The sequence below is a fragment of the Vulpes lagopus genome, chromosome 8, assembly GCF_018345385.1.
Source record: "Vulpes lagopus strain Blue_001 chromosome 8, ASM1834538v1, whole genome shotgun sequence".
NCBI lineage: Eukaryota > Metazoa > Chordata > Mammalia > Carnivora > Canidae > Vulpes > Vulpes lagopus.
Genome location: NC_054831.1, coordinates 122,388,707 through 122,409,740, shown reverse-complemented (window position 1 = coordinate 122,409,740; position 21,034 = coordinate 122,388,707). Strand labels below are relative to the sequence as shown.

General features: G+C 48.7%; 1 protein-coding gene across 1 annotated transcript in view; it reads left to right on the top strand.

Annotated features, from left to right (window-relative positions):
• Positions 1 to 12,194: 12,194 nt before the first annotated feature.
• ZDHHC18 (zinc finger DHHC-type palmitoyltransferase 18) overlaps positions 12,195 to 21,034 on the top strand; it is a 26,081-nt gene continuing 17,241 nt past the window's right edge. The window contains exons 1-2 of the mRNA XM_041766368.1: positions 12,195 to 12,610; positions 16,790 to 16,950. Of these exons, the coding sequence (XP_041622302.1) occupies positions 12,294 to 12,610; positions 16,790 to 16,950 (478 nt within the window). The 5' untranslated portion in view covers positions 12,195 to 12,293. The remainder of the gene's footprint in view (positions 12,611 to 16,789; positions 16,951 to 21,034) is intronic.

The window sequence follows — 21,034 nt, the reverse complement described above, 5'->3', positions numbered from 1 at the left end:
CAGCTGAGAGCATTTGGTCCAGAGTCAAATGCTTCTGAAAATGTACACGCAGATTGGGGCAGCCCTCTGCCTTCTGCCAAGACACCCGAGTGCCCTTCTTGGCAAAAGAGGATAACCCCTGCCCTAGTGTCCCTCCAGTTGGCAGAAATTGCTCCCTCCCTCCTCACCAACAGCTGCAAATCCAGGGACTTCCACCCTGTGTGCAGAAAGACTTGAGGTCCTATTTCAGCTCTGTATTGCAGAGATAGGAGCACTAGATCCTTTGCTCTCATGGATTCTCCTCTTTCTCTCTTTTTGGGGATATTCAGGACAGATTGCTCCCACAAATACATTCAAGGACCAGAAACCCTATAAATGGAAATTCCACCTTCTCAACTAATACCAAGGAACCAAACTGGTATGCTGCAAAGGCCATTATGGCTACAGTTGAACATAGAGGAGATAACTGAGGACCCCAGCTAGGTGGACTAACCTGGTGTGTGACTTGCAGACAGACACAGTTTTCTCTCTGAACTTGGAGGGATCTAGTTGCTGTTCTCCAAGGATCTAAGGAATGGGCTGATTTTATGGCCAGCAGCTGTCCTTTTACCATCCTATTAACAGTCTTTAATAGTCTGGGAGAGGGACATGAAGGGCCCAAGGCAGGAAGCTTCCTGTTTACCCTGAGGCCTAACAATGCTGCAGCTGGGTTGGGCGTCTACAATTTCAGAGAAAAGTCATTTCCTTCTGAGACCCAGCTAAAACAGAAACCAGACGCTTCATACACCTAAGAAGTAGATGCTTTTTTGTTCTTTAATGAAGGTGGGAGGAGAGGGAGTGTTTGACATGTCTTTACCAGTCCCCTTGGGGAAAAAATCACTTCTTTTCCTGAACAGACCTTCTCACCTTCATCTAAAAATGTAGTGTGTGCAGGCTCACAGGATTTGAAATTGATCAATTCCTTCAACAATTGTTTATGAATGCCTATTTTAGGAACTAAAGATGACTCTATACCTCCTGTCCTCAAATAATTATCTAATAGATTTAGTAGCAGATACACAGAAACTTTAATCAAGATAGAAACTGATAGGGACAGGACACCTGGGTGGCTCAGCATTTGAGCGTCTGCCTTTGGTTCAGGGTGTGATCCCAGAATGCCTGCATCGAGTCCCATATTGGGCTCCCTGCATGGAGCCTGGTTCTCCCTCTGCCTGTGTCTCTGCCTCTCTCTGTCTTTCATGAATAGGTAAATCAAATCTTTAAAAAAGAAAAGAAAAGAAACTGACAGGGACACCTGGGTGGTTCAGTTGGTTAAGTGTCTACCTTTGGCTCAGGTCATGATCCCAGGGTCCTTGGATTGAGCCCCGCATGTATCTGGCTCCCTGCTCAGTGGGAAGTCTATTTCTCTCCCCTGCTCTGCCCCCCACTTGTGTGCACTATCTCTCTCAAATACATAAATAAAATCTTTTTTTTTAAAAAAGATTTTATTTATTCATGAGAGACAGAGAGGGGGCGGGCAGAGACACAGGCAGAGGGAGAAACAGGCTCCATGCAGGAAGCCTGATGTGGGACTCGATTCCGGGTCTCCAGGATCATGCCCTGGGCTGAAGGTGGTGCTAAACCACTGAGCCACCCGGGCTGCCCCATAAATAAAATCTTAGGAAAAAAAAAAATAGAAACTGGTAAACTCTGGGGACTAAAGGGCCACATAAACTTCTCACTCTGTACCTCCCTCCTTGAACTTTTTATGATGAGAAGGAATTAAAGTTTTGTTTGTATGCTTATGAAAAGATAAGTACAGAGTAAGTCCTCTGTAAATTCACACAAGGTGGAGATCCCTTCTATCTTAGAATACCTGAACAGACTTGGTGGGGAAATAGCCTTTGAGCTAGACCCTAAAAGATGGAAAGGATTTGAAAGTTAAGGGCAGAGAATGAGTATAGGAAGCAGGCAGCAGAACAGGACAGGGAGAGCTCAGTGTGAGTAGGACTGAGGTATTATCATTGAGAGCTGCTGTGGACTGATGTATCAATGTGAGCCAGATACTGAATCTCTGAGCCTCAGTTTACTCATCTGTGAAATGTGGATAACACTCCACCTCATAGATATGAATAACATTATCTCAGGGTTATCATGGAAATTAAATGAAAAGTATTTTATTTTTTTAATGATTTCACGTACTTATTTGACAGACGTACACAGAGAATATGCAAGCAGCGGGAGTGAGAGAGGGAGAAGCAGACTTCCCACTGAGCAGGGAGCCTAACATGGGCTCCATCCCAGGACTCCAGGATCATGACCAGAGCTGAAGGTAGACACTCAACCGACTGAGCCACCCAGGTGCCACAAATGAAAAGTATTTAGAACAGTATGACAAAGGAGTAGCTGTATAGTTGGAATATGCTGAGTTTGCAGTGCCAACAGCACACTGATAAGCCAGGAAATGTGGAAGTGGAGACAAAGAGAAAAGTCAGTGAGCCATCCACACAGACATTACAGCCGCCATGATATTGGATGGGAACGTCAAAAGGAAAAATGTAGAGAGAGAAGGCTCGTGAGACCTTGGGCAAATGATTTAACTTCTCTAAACCTGTTTTCTCACCTCCAAAATGGGGTTGATAGCACCTACCACACAAAGTAGTTATGAGGATTAAATGAGACGCTAGATAAAGCACTAGCACAGCCCGTGGCCCACAGTAAGAACATCATGAATGGTAGCTATTCCTCTTTCTTCCTCCTCCTCTTCCTTCTCCTCCTTTCACCATCATCATCATTAAAGGACTAGAAAAAAAATAGTATCAGGGAAGAAAGTGTTTGAAGAAGAAAGAAATGATTACCAGGGTCATATACTATTAAGGAAAGGATTAGAAGAGCTATTGAATTTAGGGATTAGAGATATTATTCAAGTTAGACTATCTGCTGTAATAAACAACTTCCAAAACTCAGTGGATTCATCATAAAAGTTCCTTTCTTGTTTACATCGTAGGCTTGTGCAGGTTTGGGGAGGGAGGCCTGTTCTACCCAATCATTTGGGACCTGGGCTTCTTCCATTTTGTGACTCTCCCCTATCTAGATGCTCCGAGTCCTTTGCTTTCAGAGGTTTTAAGAGGCCAGGTCTGGGAGAAATGGACATCAGTCCCATTTCATGCCCCTAGCCTCAGTCACACATCACATCTAACGGCAAGGGAGGCTGAGAAGTAGGGTTGCCAGCTGAAATACAGGATGCTCAGTGAAATTTGAATTTTGGGTAAACACATATTTTTTTCCTGTATAATTATGTCCCAAATGTTGCACAGGATATACTTATACTAAGAAATTTTTTGTTGTTTATCTGAAATTCAAATTTCACTGGGCATCCTGTGTTTTTATTTGCTAAATCTGGCAACTCTAGTGGGACGGGACATGAAGTCTGGATGTGGGTTTAGGAAGAAGAAAACACAGACTTCTTGTGTGTTCCAGTCTGTCTCTGTCTTTCCAAGCCAAATACCTGTTTTTGCTCTTCTCACAGAGAGAACACACCCCTTCCTAAGGGAGATAACCTCAAATCCCATCCAGTCACTAAATTCAGCTCCATGTCTCTCAGCTTCTGATATGGTTCCTTATGAACTAAAAAAACAAAATATATAATGGTATAGCAAGAATAACCTCAATACAGACATCTAGCCAGGAAAGGAAAGAATTGAAGATGTATAGCAGTCTCTGGTCCAAAGCAGTTCTGAATCTCCCTGGTCAGACTAAGTCCTCTTCCCTGGGGCTGAGGGTGGGGGCATTCCTTGATTAGACCTTAATTTGTTCTGGAAGGGACTCCTCTATCCAACCTTCTCCTTGCCTCCTGGCTGAGCCCTCTGGCTTCTTGACTATCCCTTCATGGTCACGTCTGAGATGGATGACCTCCTTGGAGAATGTGCAGCGATCACGGTTCCCTTCCTGCTGGTGCCAGCATAGGGGATCTAAAAGTGATTTTAGATCTTAGCCAGCCAGAGGCACCCATGCATGTCTGTGTGTGTGTGTGTGTGTGTGTGTGTGTGTGTGTGTGTACTAAAATATACATAACAAAATTTACCATTTTAATCACTTTGAAGTGTAACGTTCAGTGGATTAGTATATTCATATTATTGTGCAACAAGCACAACCATCCATCTCTGAAACTTCTTCATCTTCTCAAACTAAAACTTGATACCCATTCAGCAGTATCACCCCTTTTCCCCTACCCTCCCAGCCTCTGGCAATCATCATTCTACTTTATGTCTCTATGAATCTGACTGCTCTATCACAGTCTTTGTCCTTTGGTGACAAGCTTATTCTACTTCACATAATGTCTTCAAGGTTGATCCATACTGTAGCATGTGTCAAATTGTCCTTTCTTTCCATGGCTGAATAATATTTCATTGTATGAATATACCACATTTTGTTTACCCATTCATTGATCAGTGGATAGTTTGGTTGCTTCCACCTTTTGGCTATTATGAATGATGCTGCTGTGAACATTGGTAGACAAGTTTCTGTTCAAGTCCCTGCTTTCAATTCTTTTGGGTATAGACCCAAAATTGGAATTGCTGGATCATATGGTAATTCTGTGTTTAATTTTTTTGAGGAATTGTCATGCTATATTCCATAGCAACTATGCTATTTTACATTTCCATAAGCAATGCACAAAGATTCAAAGTTCTTCACATCCTCACCAACACTTGTTTTACTTTTTAAAGTAGGCTTTACACCCAACATGGGACTTGAACTCATGACCCTGAGATTGAGTGGCATGCTCTTTGAGCCAGCCAGGCACCCCTGTTTTGTTCGTTTTATTTATTTTATTTATTTATTTTTTATTACTTTAAAAAAAATTTTTATTATTCATTTTATTTTTTTAAAGATTTTAAAGAAATTTATTCATAAGACAGACAGAGAGAGAGAGAGACAGAGACATAGGCAGAGGGAGAAGCAGGCTTCATGCAGGGAGCCCAATATGGGACTTGATCCCGGGACTCTGGGATCACGGCCTGAGCCAAAGACAGGCACTCAACCACTGAGCCTGTTCTGTTTTAGATAATAGCGATGGGGCAGCCCAGGTAGCTCAGTGGTTTAGCACCGCCTTTGGCCCAGGGCCTGATCCTGGACAACCCAGGATTGAGTCCCACGTCGGGCTCCCTGCATGGGGCCTGTTTCTGCCTCTCTCTCTCTCTCTCTCTCTCTGTGTGTGTCTCTCATGAATAAATAAATAAAATCTTTTTTTAAAAAATTAAATTAAAAAAATAGTAGCAATCCTAGTGGGTGTGAGGTGGTATGTCATTGACATTTTGATTTTGTATTTCCCTAATGATAAGTGATGTTGAGCATCTTTTCGTCTGCTTATTGGCACATGAAATATATATCTTTGGGGAAATGTTTGTTGAGATCCTTTGTCCATTTTTTTTAAAAAAAATTATTTATTTATTTATTCATGAGAGACAGAGACACAGGCAGAGGGAGAAGCAGGCTCCATGCAGGGAGCCCGACATGGGACTCAATCCCAGGTCTCCAGGATCATACCCCAGGCTGCAGGCGGCGCCAAACTGCTGCACCACCGGGGCTGTCCTCCTTTGTCCATTTTTTTTTTTCTTTGCCCGTGCCCCTGCCTCTGGCTCCACACCTCCGCGCTGCAGCAGGGGCCTCTTTGTCCATTTTTAAATCAGGTCACTTGTTTTTTGTTGTTGAGTTGCTAGAGTTCTTTATATATTTTGTATATTAATCAGATATATTATTTGCAAATATTTTCTCCCATTCCATAGGTTGCCTGGCTGCCTTATCACTTTATTCATAGTGTCATTTGATGCCCAAAAGGTTTTAATTTTGATGAAGTCCAATTTATCCACTTTTCTCTTGTTGCCCATGCTTTCAGTATTATTTGCAGAGTCATTGCCAAATCCAGGGTCATGAAGTTTTGTTCTTTGTTTTCTTCTGAGAGTTTTATGATTTTAGCACTTATGTTTAGAACTTTTATCCATTGGGGGTTAATTTTTATATGTGATGTGAGACAAAAATCTAATTTCCTTCTTTTCATGTGGATCTCCAGTTTTCCCAGCACTATTTGTTGAGAAGACTGTTTTTTCCCCATTGATTGGTCTTGGAGCCTTTGTTGAAACTATCTGACCATATATATATGCAAGGATTTATTTCTAGGTTCTTTAATTTATTCCATTGGTCTGTATGTCCATCTTTATGCTGGTACCATACTGTTTTGATTCCTATAGCTTTGCAGTACATTTTGAAATCACTAAGTATGAGACCTTCAATTTATTCTTCTTGTTCAAAATTGTTTTGGCTATTCAGCATCTCTCGAGATTTCATATGAATTTTTGACAGACAAAGCCTTTTTAATTAATTAATTAATTAATTAATTTTTGACAAAGCTTTTTTAAAATTTGGGTTCGTGGTTTCTTTGGCAATACAATTGCCTCAAAATCTTTTTTTTAAAAAAGATTTTATTTATTTATCATGAGAGACACAGAGAGAGGCAAAGACACAGGCAGAGGGAGAAGCAGGCCCCATGCAGGGAGTCCGACATGGGACTCGATCCTGGGTCTCCAGGATCAGGCCCCGGGCCAAAGGCGGCGCTAAACTGCTGAGCCACCCTGGCTGCCCTCCCAAAATCTTTTTGGTATATAAGTCAGAGTTCTCTAGAGAAACATAACAAATGGGTTGTTTGTTTATTTGTTTGTTTATTTATTTATTTATATTCATAGAGACACAGAGAGAAAGAGAGGCAGAGACACAGGCAGAGGGAGAAGCAGGCTCCATTTAGGGAGCCTGACATGGGACTCTATCCGGGGTCTCCAGGATCACACCCTGGGCTGCAGGTGGTGCTAAACTGCTGCGCCACCGGGGCTGCCCAGGTTGTATATTTATATATGTGTGTGTGTGCATATAGTGTAGGGGAGATAACTGGCTCGTGATTACAGAGGCTGGCAAGTCCAAAATCTGCAGGGTAGGCCTGTGGCTAGACACCATGGAGGAGTTGGTAGGCCATTCAAGTCTGAAGGCAGCCTCCTTGGCAGAATTCCCTCTTTCTTAGGGGAAGTCAATCTTTTTTTTTTTTTTCTATTAAGGCCTTTGACTAATTAGATGAGGCCCACCTACTTTATGAAGAATAACCTGCTTTACTAAAGTCTACTGATTTATTTATTTATTTATTTTAAAGATTTTATTTATTTATTCATGACAGAGAGAGAGAGAGACAGAGAGAGACAGAGACAGGCAGAGGGAGAAGCAGGCTCTGTGCGGGAAGCCTGACGTGGGACTCGATCCCGGCTCTCCAGGATCACACCCCCCGGGCTGAAGGTGGCACTAAACCACTGGGCCACCAAGGCTGCCCCAAGTCCACTGATTTAAATATTAGTCTAGGGATGCCTGGGTGGCTCAGCGGTTTAGCGCCTGCCTTCGGCCCAGGGCGTGATCCAGGAGTCCCGGGATCGAGTCCCACATTGGGCTCCCTGCAGGGAGCCTGCTTCTCCCTCTGCCTGTGTCTCTGCCTCTCTCTATCTCTGTGTCTCTCATGAATAAATAAATAAAATCTTAAAAAAAAAAATAAATGTTAGTCTAACCTTATGGGACACCTGGCTGGTCTAGTTGGTGGAGCATGTGACTTTTGACCTTGAGGTCATGAGTTGGAGCCCCACGTTGGGTGTGAAGATTACTTTAAAAAATATTTTAGGGACACCTGGGTGGCTCAGTGGTTGAGCTTCTGCCTTTGGCTCAGGGCGCAATCCCAGTTTAGGGATGGAGTCCCACATCGGGTTCCTTGTGAGGAGCCTGCTTCTCCCTCTGCCTAGTCTCTGCCTCTCCCTGAATAAATAAATAAAATCTTTTATTATTTTTTTAATTTTTATTTATTTATGATAGTCATAGAGAGATAGAGAGAGAGGCAGAGACACAGGCAGAGGGAGAAGCAGGCTCCATGCACCGGGAGCCCGACGTGGGATTCGATCCCGGGTCTCCAGGATCGCGCCCTGGGCCAAAGGCAGGCGCCAAACCGCTGCGCCACCCAGGGATCCCTAAATAAAATCTTTTAAAAAATATTTTTAAAAATGTTAATCTCACCTTTAAAATACCTTCACAGAAACATCCAGAATAATATCTGACCACATATTTGTGTATTCTGGCTTAGCCAGACTGACTGCAAAATTATTACAACAGGTTTCTGCTCCTTTTGCTTCCAGATGCATGTGACACTAACCACTCTCAAGTTCTTTCCTAGATAGAATTATCAAGCTAATGTATTTATTTGCTTTGACACTTCTTGCCTCACTCTTTAAAAAAAAAAATTATTGAAAGAGCACAAGTGATGTGAGTGGGGGGAGAGGCAGAGAGAGAGGGAGAGAATCTCAAGCTGACTCCGCGCTGAGTGCAGAGCCTGACCCGGGGCTTGATCTCACAACTCTGAGATCACAACCTGAGCCAAAATCAAGAGTTGGACACTTAACTGAATGAGCCACCCAGGCACTCCCCTCCCATCTCACTCTTAATGTAATGATGGCTACACCAAAGTCATGTGAAATGATAAGAGAGAAGGCCACACTCTTCAGCTAATATTTGCTTTACAGGTGTTGACATCTTTCAAGACCTTTTTCAGTCTTATACTATTTGTTTTCTAGGAGCAGTTTTTCTGATTCTGAAAGACCCGTTATCTCTGGACTTTATTTCCCTTCCATCTCTGCTTGAAAACCAGCTAATTCTCACCTAAGTTCACCTCTTTCTTCTAATGCTTTATAAAAGCACCCATCCCAGTTGTTAAGTTATTGTCTCTCAGCTCTAAATCCACTGTTCTGCTTTCTGCTATGAGATGCTGGATCTGGGACTCAGCAATCACATTTCTGCTTTGTCAGCGGGCTCTGTGCTTGGCTCTGCCAATAAGGGCCACTAGAGGGAGATAGTAAGTCCAGAGGAGGAAGAGAGGCTCCCTTCCTCTATTTGCTTCCTTTTCCTGTGAGGTCACTCTAGCAAAGCTCCTTCACCTGGGCAGCAGCCTTTCCTTCTTATAACAGCAGCTGAATCCACTTTGCAGAGTTTTTCAACAATTGCAGAACTAGCATCATGGTGTCCCAGAGACACCAGCATCAGCCAGATGGTACTCCTTCCTCAGCGCTGTTGGTCCCTCCTCCACTTTCAGAGACACAAGACACAAGCACCAGACTTAAGAGGTCTGTTTCAGCTCTGTGGAGCCCCTCTTCTAAGTGTCCAAGTTATCATAATTCCAAATGTTTCCCTTTGTCCTCCTAGCCCTATGAGTTATAGATGCCTCCTGCTGTTGCTGCCTCCATGATATCTCAGAGTTGTCTTTTTACCTTTTCAATTAGTTAACAGCTTTGTACCTAGTTAACTCTTCCAACTATTCTTTATATTAAATTCCCTCTGTCCAGTGACTGGTATGGTTTCTGTCTCATTGGCTGGATCCTGACTGATACAGAAAATGGTACTAGGAGGGGGTCCCAGGAAATACACCTCAAAAGATGGGACTAGGGATCTGGTTTGGTTGTGTCATTGAGTTTCAATGTGCTGAGATCTTTGCCAATGAGAAACACAACGCAACTAATCCAAGGCATGCTGTGGTATCATGATTAATCAAATCATCACCTGTGGTTATTTGTGATGACGTGTCAATTCAAGCAAGTGCCTTGAGGGCCCAAATGGTTGTTGCACTTGACTGTTATGGCAGTGATGATGACTGTGGGGACCTGGTATTACAGGAATGCTTCTGAATGCATCAGAGTCCTTGCACAAAAATGACAAGCTTGCTTGGGTCTTTAAACTCTCAGCCTAAGTCATGGTCAGATAGTCATAGAGCTTTCAGGATCTCTTATTTCTTCTAGCCCTCAGACTTATTTGCTACAAATAAAATACTATGCATGTTGCTGAATTACAACAGTTGAATTCAGTCTTGTTAAGTATTTCTGGTGATTGAGAAGGAGTGGGACCTGAAACTTGGAATGGGCACATCTGGTTTGACTCTCAGTCTCCTCCATTCTTTGAGCAGATGGCAAATGGAGCAAAGATCAGCCCCTGGAAGTTTTATGAGCTGGCTCGTCACTTCCACTCACATCCCATTAGCCAGAATTCAGTCATTTGGTCACACCTATTCAGAAGCCTCTCTTCTCTCTTCTCTGGGAACTGTGGGTGTTGGTGAGAATGAGTAGTTTATGTCAGACTAGATGGGTCACTAGTGACATTTAAGATAGAAAGGTTTTAGGTTTTTTTTAAGATTTTATTTTTAAGTAATCTTTATACCCAATGTGGGGCTTGAAGTTACAACCCTAAGACCAAGAGTTGCATGCTCTTCCGACTGAACCAGCCAGGTGCCCCAAGATAGAAGTTTTAGGGGAGTGATGTAGACAGAGGTTAAATTGTTAAAAGAAATGAATAGGTGACATGGAAGTTGCAGCTACTATTTAAATGAGAAAAAGATAAACCTGACGCTAGAGTGAGGAGGTAGTCAAATGGAATGCTGTGTCTGTTGTTGGCATTTTAGTTTTGCTTTTTATTTATTTATTTATTTTTAAAGATTTATTTGAGAGAGAGCATGTGTAGGTGTGCACTCCAAAGTGGGGCTCATCAAACCCCGAATCTTTGGCATCAAGGGCATGGCTAGGCAGCTTCTGGCATGTGTAACAATTAGTGATCCTTGAGGTCACTGTTGTTACCTTTCTATCCCTCTGTATTATGTTATTTTTTTCCCACTGAGGTGCATTATGTATTTTTTTAAAGATTGATTAATCTTAGAGAGCAAGAGAGAGTGCACACAGTGGGGAGGCGCAGAGGAGAAGAAAGAATCCCAAGCAGACTCCATGCTGAGCTTGGAGCCTGACCTGGAGCTTGATCTCATGACCCTGAGATCCTGACCTAAGCTGAAACCAAGAATCAGATGCTCAATGGACTGAGCCACCCAGGCCTCCCTGCATTGTGTATTTTGATTTTTGTTTCTTACTCTCTCCTAGTTTCTAGCTCTCTCTTTTCCTATACTTTTCCTTAGGTTTTCCAGTAACCTCAGTGCGGTGGACAGAACCTAAGGTAACACCCAGTGACTCCTGCCTCCTGGTTTTCACATAAAAATGTGATCCTCATTTTGATTTCAAGTGGGACCTCTGACTTTCTTCTAGCCTATAGAACATGGCAAAAGTGATGGGATATCTCTCCCACTACATACATGGTAAGTTACATTATGTGAAACTCTGTCTTAGCACACTGGAGCTAGAGACTCTCCTTGTGGGCCTGATGGAGTGAGTAAACAGCCATGTTGTAGAAGCCCACAAGACATAACCCCCAGGAGCTGCGGATGCCTCTGGAACCAGCTGACAGCCAGCAAAAACCCCAGGCCTTGAGCCATACAGTCCAAAGGAAATAAGTTCTGCCAAGAAAACCTGAAGGCGCTTGCATGTGGATTCTTCCCCAGTTGAGTCTCTGGGTGAGGATGCAGCCTTGCTGATAACCTTGATTATAGCCTTCTTAGACCTGGAGCAAAAGATTCAGCTGATAGGGCTGGGGCTCCTGACCTGAACCTCAGATAATGTATGTTGTTTTAAGCCACTAAATTTGTGATAATTTGAATCACAGCAATTTGGAAAATGAATACACCTAAAATTCTTGAAAAATACTGGGGCCCTGTGCCATCAACCCTACATCAACCCTGATACCTAAACAACCCTTGGTTTGGGTCCAGATCACAGAGCTGGGAGGGAGGCCAGAGATGTGCCACACATATCCACTGGGCACTTTGAACTTCAAGACAGTAGCTAACAGGCCCCTGGCGTTCACAACAGATTGTATCCCCACCCCCACCCCCTCGCCCCAAATACCTATCCAGTCAGTCCTCAGAGATGGCTGAAGCCTGGCAGCCCTGGAATTACAGATTGTCAGAAGTAAATCAAGAAGTGCACCACTCGAATCTGGGCGCTCGGCAAGGTGCCCGGCACACAGGGGACGCCCCACAAATGGTTTCCTTGCAAAACAACAGAAAGCTCCCGGGAGCGCGCATCTGCCGCCGCGTCGTGGTGCAGAGGGGACCGCGGGGGCTCAGGGTGGGCAGGGACCGGCCGGGACCCCGCGGCGGAGCGGGCCCCGCGGCGGGGCGCGAGCGCCATCCCGGGCCCGGGCGGAGGGGGCGCTGCGGCGGGAGGCCGCGCCGGGCGGGGGCGGGGGCGGGGGCGGGGCGGGGCGGCGGCGGGGCCGCCCCCAGCGAGCGAGCGCCGCGCGCCGCCGCCGCCGCCGCCTCCTCCGTTGCTCGGCCCCGGTCCCGGTGCGGCCCGGCCGGCTCGCGGGGCGCCGAGCCGAGGCCCGCGGCCGGCCGCATGAAGGACTGCGAGTACCAGCAGATCAGCCCCGGGGCCGCCCCGCCGCCCGCCTCCCCTGGGGCGCGCCGTCCCGGCCCCGCCGCGCCCCCCGGCCCGGGCCCCGGGCCCCCGCCGCCCGCCGCCGCGCCGCGCTGGAGCAGCAGTGGCAGCGGCAGCGGGAGCCTCGGCCGCCGCCCGCGGCGCAAGTGGGAGGTGTTCCCGGGCCGCAACCGCTTCTACTGCGGCGGCCGCCTCATGCTGGCCGGCCACGGCGGCGTCTTCGCACTCACGTTGCTGCTCATCCTCACCACCACCGTCCTCTTCTTCGTTTTCGAGTGAGTCCGGCGGCGCCCCCGGCCCCGCCCCCTCGGGCGCCCCTGCCCCTGCGGCCCCCTCCGGCCCTGGCCGCGCACCCCACCTGCCCCGATCCTGGGTGGGCTCTTCAGCGCCTCTGGTCTCCCTCTGGGCCCCCCGCCTTCTCCCACGACCCCGGGCGCTCCACCCTTCTCTGCACCTGCTGGGCATCCTCCCCTCCCTGCTCCTCCCTGACCTGCGTCCTCCGCCCTCTGCTCAGGATCTGCCCCGAGGCCTTCCCAGTCCGCTTGCATGTGTCTCATCTGCCCTCTCGGCCCTTTCCACCTAGCACCGCACCCCCCCCCGCCCCGCCATCTCCCCCACTCTCCATCCACCCTCGCCCATCTGGATGCCCCATCCATACGGGGACCCATCACCCCATCCTCTGCGGCCCGCCCCCCATCCCTCCCTGCCTTTCCCTGGCACCCTGCCTTTGCCAACCTCTGCCAGGAGCACCACCCTCCCTTGTCCCTCTACATCCTCCCATCCTCTGGGCCCTATGGGAACCTGGCTCGGGCCTCCGGGACCTCCTTGCCCTCACCTCTCCCCAGGACCATCTTTCCCCCAGCCTCTTTCCCACCCAAGGCATCTTTGCTCTTTCTCTCTTCCAGACAACTTCTGAATTTCTTCCGAGTCCTTTGGCTTTATACTCCCCATCACAAATCTCCTAGCTGCCTTCTGGTCCCCCCAGGGCCCCTTCTGGGGCCCCCTGTTATCCCTCTACTCTCAGAGCCTTCCGCCCTGCTTTCCCCTCAGTCTTTCTCCCTCCAGACCCTCAGGTAATCTTCCCAAACAGCTTTGGGCCTCTAAGGCCTCCAGTCCCTCTCCAGCACCTTCCTTAGCTTCCCTAACACTTCCCAGCCTTCCCTCAGACTCTGCCAAGCCCCTGCCCCCCCCCCCCCCCACCTCTGACCTCTGGGTTTTCTTTGCCTTCTCAACATTCTGGAGCATACCTCTGGCCTGTCCCGTGGCAGGAACAGCTGCAGCGCCTTGTTATTTTTCCAGAGTCCAGAGTGCTTTGGTGGGGCAAGTCGTATTTGCCCCCGTGAGCTTTTGATCCCCAGTGACACAGGATTGGCCCACACAGTATCTCCGTTTTCTGGTTTGCGGGGGTGGGGGATGCCTGTCATTTCCCAGGGTCACGTTTTTGTATCGGAAGTTTTCCAACTTGGAAAACTTGGTCTGTAGCTTGAGCCATCTGCTGTGTGATTCTTTGCACACACGCTCTCACTTCCCCTCCTGGTTCTCCCCATTCTTTGTGGTCTTCCTTAACTGGCCAGTGTGGTGAACGACTCCATCTCTTGAGCCAGCAGACCTGCTTCCCATGCCAGGTACACCACGCACCGCTGCCATACTGCATGACCTCGGGGCCAGTCCCTTCACCTTGGAGCCCCAATGCTCTCATCTATAAAATGGGGTTTATAATAGGTTGTCGTGATGGTGGCACAAGGTCATGTATGTAAGCTTTTAGCCAGGAACAAGCCCTGGATGCTGGATGCTGCTTTTAGCTCTTGTCTTCACCGTAAAGCACTTGCTAAGGGCCCATGGCCATGCTAAGGCTGCCACAGAGACACCACCCCCAGGGACCCTTTCCAGCTGCCAGATCATGTGTCTGCAACCTTGGGTTTCCCCTTGAAGTAAGGTGAGGACTTCGTACAAATTAGCTTCTTCCTTTCCCCCTTCCTTTCTGAGTCAGGATGGATAAAAAGATCCAGGATAATATGACAAGCAGAAGCTCTGGGTAGCCCCCAGCCTCCGGCATGTTCCCTGGGCAGAGTTTCAGATCCATCTCGCTGGGCTGACCCGCATGAGTGTTTTGAAAGTTCCTTTCCCAGTACCTCTAGGGCTGCACCCCGGGCAAGAGGAAGTTGACCCCCGCAACCCTGTAGCGTGGAGTTCAGTCCATTCAAAAGCAGTATCTCCCCTGGGCTGTAGGGGTATCTTGACCGGTGCCAGATTTGTCCCCCAGAGAAGGGAGAGAGGAGGACTTCTGGGCTTGGGGAGGGTGTGTGAATCATCTCGCTTTGTCTGTGCCCTTCCTCACTTGGGCTGGTGGGGTTGGCAGGAGGGTTTGGGTTTGGGCTGAGCGTAGCCCTGGGTCTGAACTGGGGTGAAACCTCAGTAGCGGCCAGCGCTGGGGAAGGCTGGAGAGTGAGCGAGCTCACACTCTCCCATTGTTCTGGGGAACCATAGAGTGGCTCTCTAGGGCTTTTCTTGCTGAGAATGGTTTTGCTTCATTGTTTGGTTTCATGGATTATTGCACAGGGCTGTCAGCAGGGTGGCTTCTGCCCCACTTCCCACCCCACACGGAGGCCACAGTGCCCCTTTAATTCTAAGTCAGATCCCTGTCCCCTCTGGGATCCTCCCTGGCTCTCCCGAATAAGAGCCAGAGCCCTGATAATGGGCTTCCTCTGTGTCCATCTCCTTCCACTTCCCCCCACCTCCCCATGCATCCTCCTCCAGGCACATTGGCCTCCTTGCACATTCCTGCCTCAGGGCCTTTGCACAGATTGGAATACCCTTCGTTCAGGTAGTCTCATGGTTCACTCCCTCACTCTTCCCTCCTTCCCTGAGTGTCCCTATAACATACCAAACCACTCCCCTCCCTTCTGTCCCTCTTCTCTGACTACTCGCTCTCTGGAAGCACTTGCCACCATCTGAACATACTATGTGCATATTTTCTGCTAGTTTGTTGCCTGTCTCTTCACCAGGGCAGGACTTCATTCTTACTGTTGTGTCTTCAGTGCCTAGAACAGAGCCTGGTGTGTAATAGGCACTCAATATAGTAAATATTTGTTGAATGAATGTAAGGAGTATTTGCTAAGAGCCCAGAGGCCCCGGTCTTGTCGTCGGCTGGCTAGGTGACCTTGGGTGGGGCCTCAGAGTCCGCCTCTGTAAAATCAGGGAGCTAGGACTTAGTGTGTCTGAGGGCTCCATGAGTCTCAGACTTCAAGTCTCCATCCCCCAGAGTCTGGTTATACATGACCTGATTGATTGTCCTGTGAGGGACACAGAGGGCCCAGCTTTGTTGAGGCTCAGACCCAGGAACCACTGAGGTGTTTGGAGCAGAGTGTGTGGTTCATTTGAAGCCATTGGTCGTGGCAGTCTCTGCTCTTCAAGGGAAGGGCCTCTCGGAGGCCAGAGCCTCTGGCAGTCGAAGCTCTGGAAAACAGCGTGTAGATGTCCACAGGTTTGCTTTCTGTAACTGTGCCAGCTCCTTAGCCGATTCTGGCCTCCCAGCAGCCTATCATTTCCCAAGTAGCAGCTCCTTACCCCATCAGGTGCCACTCTAGCTCTGGGAGGGAAGGCAGCAGAGGACAGCGGTTAATCCTGTGGGCGGGACTCAGAGTCAGCCTGTGCACAGACTCTTCAAACCAACTAGGGACCTGAAAGCACAGACTTGGGATGCTGGCCCTGGGATGACCGTGGCAGTGCCTGGACCATGGTCTTTCCCCTAACCCCCTTCACCTGGCTGACCCTACTCATTCTTTAGATTTTAGCTTAGGCATTATCTCCTTCAGCCAGACTATCCTGACTGTTCTGTTGTCCTCTTTCCTGTGTTACCACACACAGTCCTATGTGGCACCCCTCTGTATACATATCTTTTTTTCCCCAACTAGACCAGAGCCTCGTGGCGGGTGGGGAACAACACTCTTATTCACTCTGTTTGGTGAAGGTGTTGCCTGGCGTATGTAAGCCCTCACTAAATATTTGTGGAGTGAGTGAGTGAATGAGTGAACATTGTCATGGATGGTCGACTCAAGTGAGTACCCAGTTCATTGGTAGTGGCTGCCTGAAGCTTTGTGTTCAGGATTCTGAGGCTGCAGCTATGAGCAGGGGTGAAGAATGCTGGGATCTAGAGCCCTCTACTTAGCTCATTAAAAAAAAAAAAAGTGCTGGGATCTGTTGATTACGGCTGCTATTGGCTCACAGGGAAAGTGCAAGGATCATTAGTGATGTCTGCTCTCCTGGGGGCACTCCTGGGGGAGTGGCTGCACATGCCTAGGAGCTGTCCCTCTTCCTCTGGGAGAGGCTCTCCTAGAGAGAATGCGGTGGTGTTTCTGGGCTCAGACGCCTGTCTAGTGCTGCAGCCCTGTGCCCCACAGGGCCTTCTGGGTGTCTGCTCATCTTTCCCCCTCTCTCTTTCTCTCTCTCTCTAGCTGTCCCTTCCTGGCCCGCCAGCTGACTCTCGCCATCCCCATCATCGCTGCCATCCTCTTCTTCTTCGTCATGAGCTGCCTGCTGCAGACAAGTTTCACCGACCCTGGGATCCTGCCCCGGGCCACCGTCTGTGAGGCAGCCGCCCTGGAGAAGCAGATCGGTGAGGCTCCTACTGCAGCTGGAGCTGTGTCTCCCAGTTCCACACTCCTTGATTTGAGAGGAGGCCTGATTTTCTCTTCCCACACCTTGCCAGAAACTGAGGGCATGGTAGTAAGTAAGGCAGGCTGGAGCTGACACCAGAGCGGAAACACGTGATAAACAAGTGAGCAAATAAGCAAGCAAGAGATGCTAGCAAATGAGGGCTGTGATGGCTGCCAGCTTAGCCCCGACTGCTCATTGTGGGCCAGGCAGGGTTTTTACCTCTTTACATGCATGATCTTATTTAATCCTCCAGTAATCCTATAAGACAGACTCTATTGTTATTCTCCTTTTACTGATTAAATCGAGTCTCAGAGGAGTCAAGTGTATGGTCCAACATCACACAGTAAGTGGAAGAGCTGGGATGAGATGTCATACAGTCTGACCAGAGTCTCTGCTCTTAAACATTCCTGTACTTACTCATTTTCTCATCAAACATTGGTTGAACCCCTATCATGTGCCAAGCACTTTTCTGAATGCTGACAATACAGTAGTGAACAAATATGACAATAATCCCCTGCCCTCTCGGAGCTGACATTCCAGCAGGAGGAGAAGGACAGTTAAAAATTAAACATCTGGTGGGGCAGCCCCAGTGGCTCAGCGGTTTAGTGAACCCTTCAGCCCAGGTTGGGATCCTGGAGACCCAGGATCGAGTCCCACGTCGGACTCCGTGCATGGAGCCTGCTTCTCCCTCTGCCTGTGTCTCTGCCTCAATCTCTCTTTCTCTCTCTCTCTCTGTCTGTCTCTCTGTCTCTCATGCATAAATAAATAAAATATTTAAAAAAAATTAAACATCTGGGATGTCAAAGAGGAAAGCAGGGAGGAAGGATGAGAGCTGGGGGGACAGTGATCAGAGAAGACTGTGAAGGAGTGACTTCTGAACAAAGAAGCAAAGATTTGAAAAGATGAGAGATTGAGCTGTGCGGGTATGTGGAGGAAGAGCACAGTAGGTTGTAGGGAGTGAACTACTTTAGAGTAGGTGATCTGGGAAAGCTTCTAGGAGGAGGTGGTACTTGAGAGGAGCCCTGAATGGTATGATGGAGCCAGTACTGTGCAGTCTGGAAACAGTACAAGCAAAAGCCTGGAGTGGTGAACAAGCTGGTAATGTTTAAGGAATAGCAGAAAGGCCGGTGTGGCTATAAAGAACCTGTGCTCCCAGGCACACAGACAGCCCTCAATTTCTCCCAGATGGCTGTGTGTCCCCCTGGGAGCCTGGGTGCTGGGGCCAGAGCCTTAATCTCAGCTTGCTCCACCCCACCTCCTTCCTGGGGAGAAGTGACGTGGCTATTTGCACACCTCAAGGGTTTCCGGTGCATGGTTGGTTCCTTCCCCTAACGGAGTGGCTTTCAGATACTCTTTTAAACATCTAACTGGCCCTGAAGAGCCCCCGGGGCCTGTAAATGTTGGAGCCCACTGCATCCATCCCTGGAAGCTATGTCACTGATTCTCTGGAACAACTCAGGAGGGTGGGCAGGAAGAGGGAGAATGTTCTCTTGCTCTTTGTTTATCGTCTCATTCCTCTGTCTAGGCCTGTCCTCAGCCACACCCTCAGTTGCTGTCTTCCTCTGCCTACATCCAACTTCCTTCCCTCTTGAATCCCCCGGCCGCTCACCACTCAGCCTCTTAGACCTGACTCTGCTCCTTCAGAATCCTGCAGCCTGACCCGGGCAGTCCACCTGGCAACAGGGAGGCTCAGTGGCAGCCCGTTTCTCCTCCCTCCGGGTTGGAGCTAATTGTGGGACAGGATTATAGTCCAGCTCAGCCTGAGCTTGGAGAGCTGGCTGCCTGGAATCCTCTGGGCTCCCGTGAGCTGTGTGGGTAATAATGACAACTGTAATCCCGCATGTTTGGGGAACGCTTGACTATGTCCTGAACGCTTCCCATCCATTATCCACACAAATCCTCCCAGCAGTCCTGCTGTGCTGATGCAGAAACTGAGGCAGGTGAACACACGGCCAGGGAATGGAGGCACAGAGATGGACTGTGGGCCTTGACTCCCACACCCTTTGCTATGTCTTCTGAGATGGCCACAGGGACACATCTTCAGTCTTCAGTGGCCACACTGTCTTCATTCTTATGTCTCGACCCAGGTATTCCATATTCTGAGAAGCTTTCATGATCCTAGTTGGGCCACACCTTCCATGAGCTTCTTGTCCTTCCTTCTCTTCTTGGCCCCGTGCTACATGGTGATCATTACAAAAATGTTGGGCAGGCCCAGCAGCCTCTCTCCTGGGCAGTGAGGGTCTTATTCACCTAGTCTCCCGCTTAGGGGTCCAGAGATGTTGGCTGAGTGAGTGAGCTTCTCGAGACGCCCTCCTTGATGTCCCCAGGTGACTCATGGAGAGACAGTTGCAGCTTCTCCCAATCAGGCATTGTGGGTTTAATCATTTAGGTGTTAATTCTATATACTGACTCCTGAGTATGGGGGCAGGAGGTGGGAGGCCAAAAACAAATCTGTTGTGGACCCTGCCTTCTGGCGATTTCCAGGCTAGCTCAGTGCAAGGTAGAAAGCCTGCCCAGCTGTCACAGGTATAGTTAGGCTTTGGAAGAAGATCAGAGAAACCAGGAGTATCTTCTGCCTGGGGCATATGGAGAGGCTTCCTGGAGAGATGCCTTGAGCCAAAGTTTAAAGTTGGGGTGGAGTTCAAGCACAGGAAGATGTGTGAAGGGAGCCCTCCAGGCAGATGGAAGAGAAGAGGAGAGGACAGAGCGGGAAGGAGCGAGGACAGGCATGGAACCCTGCACAGGCCATATTGGCTGGAACAGGAGGAGTGCTCCAGAGAATGAGAGAACTTCTGGTTGGAGAATGGGGTGGAATTAGTCACTTGGGACCCTAAATGTCAGCGTCAGAGACTTTGCTTTGAGAACAGCTGGCAAGCCTGGCAAGTGACATCTTTGAGGCCTTTGAACTCTGAAACTTGAACAGGAGCCAGATTGAGGGCGGGGCCAGGAGGTTTCTAATCAGGGTGAAATATATCTTCTTGAAAAGGACTAAGGTCACTGAGCCTTTTCAAGAAGGTTAGGGACCAGCTTTGAGGTGGTGGTGCTGTTCGTATAAACATGAACTGATGATTACTGCGGCCCGGGGCCCCTGCAGCCTGTAGGCTTCTCCCTTTGGCCCCATAGGCCAGCAACTCCAGCCCAGCAGGTTCTAACCCAAGGCTGCCGCCCTGCAAAGACCATCTGAGGTGGGCTGACCAGCTCCTTCCAGTCTCATGTCCTGAGAAACCCCTCAGTCATAGGCTAACCAGGGTGGTTGGCCACCCTGGTCTGAGCTCTTGATTTGTCAACTGGCAAGCCATGCAGCTGGGTCACTCTACTGGGTCGGCCATATAGGCCGTCTGAGAAATTGGGGAAGAGGGAGGAGGTGGCAACATTGCCCCCAAGAGGCTCCCAGTCTGATGGGAGCTGATGGAAACATCCCGATCTGAGCAACAGACACTGACCTAGACACATTTACTGCTCACAGAACCAATATATAGGCTGCCTCTCCCTCGCCACCACCCAGCAGGTCACAAATGGCAGCCTGTCTATGCCCAGTGACTCCCCTCCAGTCCTTCTGCAGACCTGCCTTATCTGCTACCTGGATTGGCTCTGCTGACCCGGCCCTAACACCTGGCCCTCCCTGGCTTAGAATTTGGTTGACTCCCTCATGACCTCAGCAGCATTTCCTGAAAATCAGTCATTTGAGTACAGCCTTGATGATTTTTACCCTTTCTGCATCTCACCTTCTACCTTCATTTCCTCGTATTTTCCTCTAAGTAACTAGTTGTTGTTCTTTTTTTAAAGATTTTATTTATTTATTCATGAGAGACAGAGAGAGAGGCAGAGACACAGGCAGAGGGAGAAGCAGGCCCCATGAAGGGAGCCCGACGTGGTACTTGATCCCGGGACCCCAGGATCAGGCCCTGGGCTGAAGGCAGCACTAAACCACTGAGCCTCCCGGGCTGCCCTAAGTGACTGTTTTTTGTTTTTTAAGATTTTATTTATGTATTCATGAGAGACACAGAGACACAGGCAGAGGGAGAGACAGGCTCCATGCAGGG